Genomic DNA, 12,612 nt, shown 5'->3' with positions numbered 1-12,612 from the left:
GCACAATAATTCCACAAACTACAACACTTATAAATCACAGAATATACAATGATGATGTTCCAATTTAATCTTGCCTTTCCTAAAAGTTATCCTCAGCAATATTTTAACCTTAATTATGGAAAATACTAGCATCCCAATGAAACCTCTTGATATCTATGGAAAACTTTATTTTTACCCAATTATTAAAATTGAGACTAGTAAATGCTTTGTTTTTCTTCTCTTCTTAGCATCCAACAGAAAAATATTTTTCCAAGTCATCATTTAGATTTTGCTACAAATTTTCTCCCTATCTCTTAACCTCACTTCCACTGTTTCATACCTTGACTGTGACAACCGAACTATTGCATGTCTTAAGACCTTAATCCTCTTGCCAGTCTTCAAATCCAAAATGTCGACCTAATCAATTCTCCCTTTTGCCCCTTTGGCCATCTTCTCTCCTCCCTCCAGGCTTCCCAGTGCTTGTTTTCAACATCAAGCCTCCTAGTTTTCCAGCTGGATTTTTAAGACATTCTATTAATATATCTCTAGCACTGTACCTAGATTCCCCTTTCTCTCTGATACCCTATTAATACATTAAGAAAAAAAATTCTGTCATCTCTCCTCCAACATTTAAAAAAAAAATACTGGTATCCACTCTTCCATCCAAAATAAATTGTAACCTTTAAAATTAAAATTCTGTGGATAAACAAGTTCTTACTGTATAGCACAGGGAGCTATATTCAGTATCTTATGATAAACCATAATGGAAAAGAATATTAAAAAAGAATATATATATATATATATATATATATATATATATATATGACTGAATCACTTGGCTGTACAGCAGAAATTAACACAACATTGTAAATCAACTACACTTCACTTTTAAAAAATTTTTTTTAATTTAACTAAATTAAAGTACTATTTATTGAACACCTACTATGTGCTGGTGTTGTATTTTGCATGCCCTATTTCTAATCCACAAACAATCTTGTAAATGAAGTGTTATTATGGCAATTTTACAGATGAGAAAACTGCGGCTCAAAGAGGCTAAAACACTAATAGGAGGTCCCAAGGCTAGTAAAAGTTCTGGGGCCATGTTTCAAACACAGGCTTGCCTGAGTCCCAAGCCAAGGTTTCTCCTATTACTTTCTAAGCTACCCTGAGGGTATACTCTCATACCTTTCTCAAGGTGGTTACATTCCCTACTTCTTTAGGACCGGATGACAGCAATATTTATAATTTCTTAAAAGGCCTCTGTCTTTCTTTACAATGTGATAAAATTTGTATTAATTCAAATAAAAGAAAAGTGGTTTCACAAGATACACTAACAGGTGATACACCAACTAGCACCCACAATTTCAACTTCATGCAACCCAGTCACAAATACAAAAGTGAAAAATATCCATTAACACCAAAAATAGCTGTTGCTCAACTTTTACAATAAAGCCATGTAAGCATAACACCTCAAGCTTTTACTTAAAACTACACTGATTCTTCTAGTATGTGTAATTATGAAAGCTTCTTGGCATATAAATTCCCAAGGCACATAGGATTGGAAGAAACAAACCGGAAGACAAATAAGGAAAGTTGGTAGAGGCAATTCCAAAGACAGTGATTAGCTCCATGTAGAGGGCGGGAACAACAGCAACCTCAGAAAAAGTGACAAAAATAACTATCCACTACAATAATATTAATAATTATAATATCGTATTGGGAAATCTTTGTTATATTTTGTATTCCTTGTTTAAGTGGGGAGCACAAAATATACTTTCAAAAGAATTTCATCAAAATGGGTAATTGTATTTCTGTGTTTTAATTCTTGAATGGTTAGACTGGAAGAGCCATTATGTGGAGCATTTTAGTCCCAACAATGCCACAAAGTCACTGATCTCCATGTACCTGCATTACGGGTATTAGTGATAGTATTTATGCAGGATAACAAGGGAGTCATATATCACACCAATTTAACTTTGAAAAGATCTTTACAACAAGAAGCATATCAGTTTTAGAAAAATTAGTAGCACACTTACAGCACGGTGGAAACCCTGAAGATTAGGAGTAAGGACAGGATATCGAATTCCTGGATATTGACGAATGCCCTTCATCACTTCAGTGTGATCTGCCATCTTAAATACATAATAGTTATATAGAGATATGGGACTTGGAATATTCTATCAAGCATGTTTTTAGTTTTTCAGGAGGTTATAATAATACAGGCAATTATATTCTATCAATTCATGTTTGAAATAGCAAAACCATGCCAGATAAGTAGTTCTCAATGTCATAAATACATAATAACTAGATCTGGGTGTAACGTCCTCACATGACAGGATCTGGTTAAGTGACTGATTACAGACAGTCAGGAATTCTGAACTCTGGTGTTTTCCCTTGACTGATCTTTATTCTCTTCCTTTCATTTTATGGTCAAGACTCCAATACCCCTGATAGTGGGAAGAGTTTGAAAGGCCATAGGCTGTACATTTACCTTCCACATGAAAATTTTACGTCCAAATAATTTTTAACATATGAAATTTTACAATATTTAGTAAAGCGTAAATTACACGTATCCATTAGAAGAATTTAACAAGGCTGAGACCCTAGTATATTATTGGTTTTAGTTAGTAACAGTCATAATGCTTTACGTAGTTCTATCCTTGAGTTACTATTTGTTCTTATAACGTGAACAAATAAATACAATGGAGCACACAGCAGGAAACTCATCCTACAAAGACTTTATTTTGTATATTTTCTATGAATCTATTAAAAAAAAGCCAACTTTGAATTAAAATATCAAACTTACCAGTTTGCTATAAAGTCTATAATTTAGCCTCCTAGAGAAATAACTGATGATCAAATCCCATAATCATCACATAGAGAAATTACCATTGACATAACCATGAGCTTTGCATATTAAAGAATAATAAATTATGGCATGAACAATAAATATAAGGAATAATATATAAACAATGAAAAGTATACAAAATGAAAGTGGAGAAAGCTGTAAAAACATGCACCAAACCAAACTTTGTATCTTCAGTATGGGAACGGTTGAGGGAAGACTTGTTTTTTCTCTATATACCTTGACTTGTTAAAATAAGCATGTATTGTTTTTAATTTAAAAGGAAATAAAAGTAAATTAGAGTATAAATGCTTTTATTAACATAGCTACACATTTTTTTTTAAATGTGAAATGTTACAATATTTACTCTTACTGGTCCATTGGTCTTATTGACTCTGAGTTAAATGCCAGTAGAATTCAATTTAATACTTTCAATGATTATTATTTGGAATAATTAAATGAATTTTTAAATACATTTTAAATTTAAAATTAAATACTTAAGACGCAAAAAAGCACCTCCCACTGACTGCCATCATGCCTTGTTGACATTTAAGCTTTCATGTTTCATTCAATCCAAACACACTTAATTCTGTCTAAAATGTGATTCTTGTTCACTTATTTCTTAGAGATCACAGTCACCATTGCCCACCCCATAGCTGCATCCTTCACAAAGACCATCCACCACAGACATCTACGATGCATAAAAGCCAAAGCTTATTTTATTCTAAGCCTATTTCACTTTAACCCAGAGGTTTATTGAACATTAACTGTGTCCAAAGCCCTATGCTAGGCCCTGTGGGAAATATAAACACTGGAAAGTAACATCCTTGCACTGAGTAATTTGCAATACAGTTGGGGAGATCAAAGAGATGCACTAGGAAAGTTAACAATTCAAAAAAATATACTGGTTGTGAACAAGAGCACAGTTTATAAGAGTTCAGAATGGGGAAAGGTTGGCAGGGCCTATACTAATCTAGGAAAGTTTAAAAGAGTATATGGGATAAGAACTACAGTCCCTAATATGACATAATGACAATTTTTTTAAATGGCCACAGCAGTATTTCCAATCCCATGTGTTCTTCCAAAACCTCACTGACCTCCATCAAGAAATGGATGCTATTTATCATCCACTTGAACCTAGGCAGGCTTGTGATTGCTCCAACCAATAGAGCATAGCAAAAATAATGCCACGTGAATTATGAGGCTAGGTTGTGAAAAAGGATAGAGCTTCTATATGGCTTTCTCCTTGGGGGAAGCCACCATGGGAAAGTCAGCTGATCTGCTCTGAGAAAAACTAGCTCCTGCAGAACAGCCACAGGAAGAGGCCCACATGGAGAGCCCCATGTGAAGAGGAGGTGAGCCCCCAGCCAACAGTCAACACTAATCTTAATCTTAACCTTAACGCTAACCGTAACCCTAACCCTAACCCTTAAACTTATGATTGAAGGAGCTCCAGATGATTCAGCCTGAGGCCCCAGACTTTGTGTACCAGAGACAACTTTGCTCCTGTACCCTATTCAAATTCTGACCCTAAGATTTGATGAGCATGGCAAATGTTTACTGACACCACTAAATTATCAGATAGGGCTTCCCTGGTGACGCAGTGGTTGAGAATCTGCCTGCCAGTGCAGGGGACACAGGTTTGAGCCCTGGTTTGGGAAGATCCCACATGCCGCGGAGCAGCTGGGCCCGTGAGCAACAACTACTGAGCCTGCGCCTCTGGAGCCTGTGCTCCGCAACAAGAGAGGCCGCGACAGTGAGAGGCCTGCGCACCGCGATGAAGAGTGGCCCCCGCTTGCCGCAACTGGAGAAAGCCCTCGCACAGAAACGAAGACCCAACACAGCCAAAAATAAATAAATAATTAATTTTAAAAAATTCTCAGATAATTCATTACAAAGCCATAAAGGCTGAAACACTGAAAAATCAATAGGGTTGGAAAAGAGGAAGAGGTGGGTGTAGCAGTAGGAATACACTATCCGGCTAGAAAAGATTATTGGTAAACAATCAAGAAATAGATTATAAATTAAGACAGGGGGCCACACACTGTGGTGTGTCTTGAGTTAGGTTCACATTATTCTAAGAATTCAGGATTTATTGTGAAGACAATAGAAAGCCATGAAGAGTGGGTGTTGAATTAGCAAGGGAAGACTGGGATAGATGCAGTATTTTAGAAAGATTAACTTGGGAGAGGCGCAGAGGGCAGTCAAGAGAAAAGAGAGGCAATTCTCAGGTAATGGTGAGGATGCAGCCTGTGACAAGTTCCACTGCAGAGAAATGACACTGGGAATGGAACTACCAGAGAAAAATTAATAGGACACAGAGGCTGGTACTATAAGGAAGGTGACTTTACTCAAAAATGTAATCCTCACTCTTTTATAACTTCTTTTTAAAATAGTTAACATTCATGCAGATTTCAACACAGTTCTTGATTATATATCACGAATTTAGCCTTTGTGTCTGAGGCTAGAGTGTGAGCTCTGTCTCTCTGTCTCTGTCTCTCTGTGTCTCTCTCTCTCACACACATGTTACATGCAAACATGCACTCACAAATTATCATAAAAAATTTAGAGCACTTATTCCTAATTTCAATCAGAAAGACAAGTAAAGTTACTGCTAGTTTTAGGACATTGTAATGAAATGTAAAACACTCTTACTAGAGAATAATGTTCATTGATATTACTAATACTTATGTCTAACTAAACACAGTATGCTTATTTATGAGACATATTTACATTAACATGATAACAGAAATCAATAAAGAGTGTTTCCCAAACCAATATGCAGTTAGAGAATAAGGTATGGCAGTGTATCACAGCATGAAGGAGACAAGACAAATTTTAATTTTCAAGAAATATAGGTCATATTAACCTGTAAGTGATTATTTCACTCTATATGTAGTTTAACAAAAATCTTGAATCATTATGTAGAAATTTATGTAATTAAACTGTGACTTAATAGATATTTCAATCAGCAGAACTAGAAAATAAGCAGAGATGACAGTAATCAAATTCCCAGGTCATGAAAGCTAAACTTTGATAATCATTGAAGATATCTTAATGAAATTATGATAAATACATTAATTAGAATCCAACAAATCAGAACATTTTCCTTTTTAAAAACAACCACACTATAATGAGGTCATTTAAGACATAATAATATTCTGTCTAAATTTGGTCAATAAAGACAATTATGTAAAGAGCTTTAGGAAATCATGATAGGATGTAATTTTATTACAGTGAATAAAATAGAGCAGGTTTCAATTAAAGGTATAAAATCCTTGCTTTACTTTATTTTTTTACTCAGAGAGTTTATATTATACTTCAATCTTGATGTTATTTTAATGTCTAAAGTTTAACTATTAGTCAAACAATAATAGAACTATTCCTTTACAGTACTATTTTGACATCTTAACAAAATCTTTCTACATCTGGTTTGAATTAACATATTTTTAAGATTTTGCTGTAACTTTTCATTTAGGATCATAAAAATTCCCATTATTTGGTTAGTAACAGGATTTGCCATCATCTGGCCACGGTGTGTGAATGGCCATACCTACCTAGCCAATCAAACTGGCTATACCATGGTGAATCAATTGTCCTAGGTATCCAAATTTTGATATGGATTCAAATAGTCACAATAATTGTGCAACAATTTGCAAGCATCTTAAAGATATGCAAAAATCACAAAAATTAGAATGTAATTTTTAGAGCTTTTATTTAGAGCTTTTATTTTACTTGCTACTAACTCTATCATGGGGTGATTATATTTGGACACACCACATTACACATATTTAGACATTTTACTAATACTTTGTCATCTGAATACAATAACTTCTCCTAAATATTTATGCTTTCAATGTGTTCTCCAGACAACAGCAATGGCTAAAATATAGTTTAAGCATTGTTAAGTGCTCATTCGAATTCCCTGAGATTATTGGAATTTCAAAATAATACATATGAGTATATATTTTACAAATAGACTATAAAATTTGTCATTGGTGGATACAAAAGCTAATTTTAAAATATCGTGAGACCTTAAAATGCCCTTCAATGTTTGAATATTGAATATTGACTCATTTCAACATTTTATACACTTATAATATATCTAACATTTCAGCATTAAAACATGAAGCAGAGGTAGTCCATATAATATAACACACAGGCTAGTGGTGGGAAATGTGTGTGTATGTGTGTGTGTGTACATACCAAAAATACAAAATAATACAAATGTCATGTGATCTGAAGTTCTATGAAGCAGGTAAGGAAGTATTTTTCTTTGCAACCTAAAGTAGAATAATGACAAATATTTAAGCTAACCCTTATCTAGACCAAATGTAAATAACTCAGGGGCCTGTTTTTTAAAGGAGCAAAATATTCATGGAGTTTAATGGAGCAAGACTATTCATAAAATATGATATTATTAAAAATTAGTCATAAAGCACAAGTATTCATATATTATACATGCAAATATAATTTCTATGATAAATTATACTCTAGTATACTATAAAAAGAAAGGGTTTAATAAGCCCAAACTTAAAACATAATTGTTTATTAAAATTCTCCACATAATTATGGAGTGAGATATTCTATAGAAATTAATTTTTAAATTCATACCCTTCTTTCATTTTCAAGTCCAATGAAATGAAAAGTAAAAGTATCTATTACTCTTTACCTCTCTTCTGAATAACAGTTGATAGAGAAAACAGAATATTCATTGAGTAAATTTTGTTCAGTTCCAACTGAATATATGTTGTGTGAGATGTTCATTTAGAATCTAATCACTGATGAACATTTTTTTTTCCTTTTCCCAGAACAAGTATAATTACAAAATATCACATTGTACAGGTCACTAAGTTCCAGAGGTGCATTTACTATAAATTTTTTATGTGAAAGTCTCACACACGTGTATGACACATAAAACTTTTACCTTTATTATTTTAACTCAGTAAGAGTGAGTCAATAAGGAGAATGCAAACTTCCTGAGAGGAGCTGAGTTGTTTTGCATCACCAAAGAAATTATTCAATACATCATGGTGGCTCTGGTGAGGCAACTGTATTGTGTGATGGAGTAGAATTACTCAGAGTTGAAGTTAGCACTGTTTTTAAATGGCAAACGTGTTTAGAGTAGAATCTAAAATCCATGTAAGTAGAATCTAAAATCCATGTAATCTAAAATCCAGGTAAGATACTCCATCTTTACAGCAATATCTGTAAAGTTGTATAACTTGACCACCTCTTTTACCACTGGATCTTGCAACCTAAATATAAAACTCTGCTTTGTTTCCTCTTCTCTCTGGCTTGGTCCAGTCAATATGACCAAGTCAAGCATCATCAATGGGCGAGCTTTACCCACTTTTCCTTCCTTCCCTCCACTCACCTGCTAAAGGGCTCAAATTATTTCCCTCTCTTGCCATCTAACAAGAGTCCTTCTCCTGATTCTTTCCCATGATGTATGAAGGAGAAGGAGGAAGGTGAGAAGTGGTAGGAAAAAGAGAACAAGATAGCCAGAAAAATTTAAGTAATCTAGAGAGTCATGATGTTGGAGAGGGACAGGATGGGTTTGGGAGCTTTGTTTTGGTGGCAAGATTATTTTACTGCTCTGGAGCAGTGAAGAAGTGTGAGAAGAGAAGACAAAAGGACAATTACACAAAGTGTTGCTCTAATCTAATCTATAGAGTGAGTCTCCTGTAATGGTCTTCAAGTAATGCACATAAAGATGGGAAGACCATTTAATTCATTTAGGTTGCCATATTATATTTCTTTTTTAAAAATATTTTATTTTATATTGGAGTATAGTTGATTTACAATGTTGTGTTAGTTTCAAGTGTACAGCAAAGTGATTCAATTATACATATACATATATCTATTCTTTTTCAAATCTTTTTCCCATTTAGGTTATTACAGAATATTGAGTATAGTTCCCTGTGCTATACAGTAGATCCTTGTTGATTATCTATTTTATATACAGTAGTGTGTATATGTTAATCCCAAACTCCTAATTTTCCTTATGTGTAAACCCAGGCACAGACTTTGCTACTTGGGAGAATTCACAATGCTGTGCTCTCCAAGAATATTGGTGTAAATATTCTCATATATTTAATATGTATAAAATATATTATATAACATAAAATAGAGTACTCAACTGTACCTCCTACTAAAAGTGTCACTCTAGAGTTAAGCCAAGAGTCCTGTGATATCTGGCACCAGAGGTATGTAAATATTTGAGGAAAAACAAGTTTCAAAATATACAGAGCCAGAAGCTAGTCTACAGAAAATTGTTCCAAACATCACATCTGTAAAACTGTAAGTGAATGAATCAGTTGGCATCAATGTCAAATTAAATGGAAGTCCTTTCTTATCAGAAATATATTCAATATACAGTATATACAATTATAAATAAAGTGTTCATATTTTTGCTTTTATTTTTTATGAAAATCACATAGAATAGAATATATATATCAAAATTCTTCACTGGGAAGGACAAAAAACTACAGTAATTCTTCTAAAACAATATATCTCTGTATAAGGTTACACATCACAAAGTATTAGATTGCATCTTAGCATGACATTACAAACAATGAATTATTAAACTGAAATACACCCTCCTAACCTCTCAATAATAAAAAAAAAAAATCTTGATCAATGGTGCAAGAGAAAAGACAGTCTTTCTTAATGAGATATCATTCCTTCTTTTTTCAGCTAGTCAATTTATGTCATCCTCCAATATTCACAATATTCAACTCAAAAACTCCTCTTATAAGACATTCTCAACAACCAGCTTGATTTCCACATCTGTTTACCGCCATAGTTCTCTGTGTGTGTATATCTATCCATCTATCTATCTATCTATCTATCATCTATCTATCTATCTATCTATTTATAGTTACTCTTATCACATTTTGTATAATTTATACTGATTTATGTAACTTTCTCCCTAACTAAATTATTAGCTCCTTGAAGACTTCACTCAAAAGAGACATTTAATAAAGCTTTTCGAATTGAACTGAAATCTCTCCTCCTTGCCTTTTATTCTAGTTTGCATTCAATTTGAGTTCAATCCACTTTGAATCATGATTCTTTTTCTCCACTAATTCTAAGATTTTATTATTAATAATGATGGTTACAATGATAAAAGCAAACATTTACTTTATGCCGGTCTACATGGCAGGTCTCTATGTGTTGAGTCCTTTACGTGCATTATCTCTTCAAACATTTTTAACCACCCAATGAGAGGGACAGTTTCTGTAGAAGAAGAAGTAGACAGAGATGGAAAGGATGAGGAGAATCACCCAGTGAGTGGGGGAGGGGGAACGGGACCCAGGTCTGTCTGACTGTAAAGCACACTCTCTAGTTCCTCTTTGTTAAGCACATCCTCCATATTGTCTAAATATCTTCTCTCTCTTCATCTTAGTCATTGCTCAAGATTTTTTGCACCACAATATCAAGGGAAGAATTCCTAGAAAGATCCCACCCTCAGGCTGAACAGTTTTGAGAGTATGTGTTTTCATCAAACCCAGTGTCTCCCAAACTGGATTGATCATCAAAATTATTTAAGGTTCTTCTAAAAAAAAAAAAAAAAACAGATTCCTTGGGATCATCAGTAGAGATTCTATTCTGTTCAGCTGAAGAACCCAGGAATCTGTTGTTCCTAAAACTTCTCAGGAGATGTCAGACATCAACAAATCTGGGAATCGTGGTTTCAGTCACAAAGGCCACCAGTTAGGCTGGAGGGAGGTCAAATCAATGCATCCAAGCCCACCCATACCTGCTTCAAGATGGGACACCTCATTTTATTTTTATTCAGAGATGAATCCAGATTTTGTGGATCTGAAATTATTGCTATTTGGAAGGGAGCCTTTAAAAAAAAAAAAAAACTCAAAAATCTCTAACTTTTGTAAATTTTACTGAAACACATGACCAGGTGAGCACATTGCTAGGGCCCCATCCAGGGTCTTGGGAGGAAACTATACAAATATTTTGTGGTAATTTTCCTGTCTGTATTGTATATTGAGGTTCTAAATAAAGTTTCATCCAGGGTGAAAAAAGTTCCATTGATTAAAAAAAAATAATAACATTTCGGAGACTCCAAGTCTGTTTGAAATTTCCTACCTCGCTCTTAGTCATATCATCAAGATAATTAAGAATCTATCTGAAATAAAGATTCATGGTGTCTACAGTATTTCTTTTCCTTACCATTTGAGTTCAGTTTGGCATGTCTTATTCTTGGTATATCCATAATATTTCTGGGTATATTTATTTTTATAAAGTCTCTGCTAAATAAACCATCTTAAATTTTGCCAGGAAATAGATTTATCCTCATGGACCTATAACCTCACTAATACACTGTGCTGAATAGTTATTTTTTAATATATTTGAAGGATATTTTTACCCCACCATCACCCAGGACAGCATTCAGATCTCTTCAAAATGAGCAGACAATATCAGAAGGTGTTTGCATACTATCTCCACTGGCTAGATGATATCTCCCTTATGGTAATACTTTTCCTTATGCAGCAGGAAGGATGGATACAGGACGTGTCATTTCTTCAACACATGCCACAGATTACTATACAAATGTAAATAATGTGGTTTCAGAACCTATAACTCAAAACTCAATTTGAGCAGTAACTCCTCTTAAAGGTAACACATTCGTAAATTCAGCCATGAGAAAAAAAATGGGACTAAGCACCCTTCCTGACAGCCATAAGTGAAAACGCTCTACCCAGCCATGAATAGCTTATAGCCTGGGTACTCTAACCCTGTCTCATTCACAGACTCTTTCCACAAACCCCATATATCTTAACCTCAGTAGCACAGAGGAAATCTTGGTCTGCTTGAAGAAGTAAGACAGTTTTAATAAATCACAGTCTTACAATAATAAACACAGGAAATCTCTGGAAAATTGAACATCTAGTTTTTTTTTTTTTTCTACCCAGTACCCTGTCTTGGCTGCCACTGCTAAAATGGTCTGACACCATACTCACAAAACTTCTTAAGTCCAGAAGCCTAAAAACTAATTTGGGCTGGTGTATAATTTCCTGTGCTTCCTTATTTAACATTACCTTTGTGTTCTAAGGGCCTCTGTACCGCCCTCTATGGGAAGGAATGCGCAGGCTTCTCAGGAGTGACCCAAGCAAGTAGCATACATGACCCACACTCTTTTACTGTGAAACCTGCAAGCCATTTTCATCATAATCTATTAATGTCTACAAATATTCATTTTTAAATTATAAAATAAACCCAATCTACCCAATGGATTTGTGGGTTATACACTGGGAGACCAATGTTCCAGACAGAGAAACCAGAGTCATCTTATTCAATAACGTTTCCCGTTTCCTAAAGCAAACATAACAAATATGCATTAGTGATTCTTTGTTCGGGTCAATGCCTTTGGTGACCACCCTCCTGGTCGTCCCATGTCAAAACAATCATGTTCCCAACATGACTCTGAAGTAGGGGCAAGAAGTCTCAAAGCTCCCAGTATAATTTTCTTTCCATTCAACTGTGTTGCCTCTCATATATCATGCCTTTGTGTTTGTTAATAACACTGTCAACAGTGTTATTTCTCATGCATGGGAGCAGAAGTGACTTTTAAAATACTGTGTCTAATTGTATTCATTCTCGATGACTGTAAATGGACTTTCCCCTCTATACTTACACTTCCTTCTGGAAGCCCCCCTGCCCACAGTGGAGAGCTGCGCTGGTGAGCAGAGGGGAAGCTTGGGAGGTTTGAGGCAGACCATCTCACTGGCAATAAGAGAGCACTGTAGCAAAAAAGTTCTTGTTAT

The 12,612-nt window shown here is 34.5% G+C and overlaps 1 protein-coding gene across 3 annotated transcripts in view; it reads right to left on the bottom strand.

Moving 5' to 3' along the window:
• HMGCLL1 (3-hydroxy-3-methylglutaryl-CoA lyase like 1) overlaps nt 1–12,612 on the bottom strand; it is a 143,269-nt gene that overhangs the window by 74,450 nt on the left and 56,207 nt on the right. Inside the window, exons 1-2 of one of the 3 annotated variants that reach the window (XM_082347219.1) lie at nt 3,464–9,672; nt 2,016–2,111 (exon numbers count right to left, since the gene is read on the bottom strand). The exons of 1 other annotated variant lie outside the window; for it this stretch is intronic. In XM_082347219.1, the coding sequence (XP_082203345.1) occupies nt 2,016–2,111; nt 3,464–3,526 (159 nt within the window). In that variant the 5' untranslated portion in view covers nt 3,527–9,672. Of the gene's footprint in view, nt 1–2,015; nt 2,112–3,463; nt 9,673–12,612 lie in introns of those variants that run through there. One more of the 3 variants, XM_082347217.1, reaches the window with a different exon arrangement.

This window comes from Balaenoptera borealis (genome assembly GCF_965194805.1).
Source record: "Balaenoptera borealis genome assembly, chromosome: 12".
In the NCBI taxonomy this organism is placed as follows: Eukaryota; Metazoa; Chordata; class Mammalia; order Artiodactyla; family Balaenopteridae; genus Balaenoptera; species Balaenoptera borealis.
This window is presented reverse-complemented; position numbering and strand designations above follow the sequence as displayed.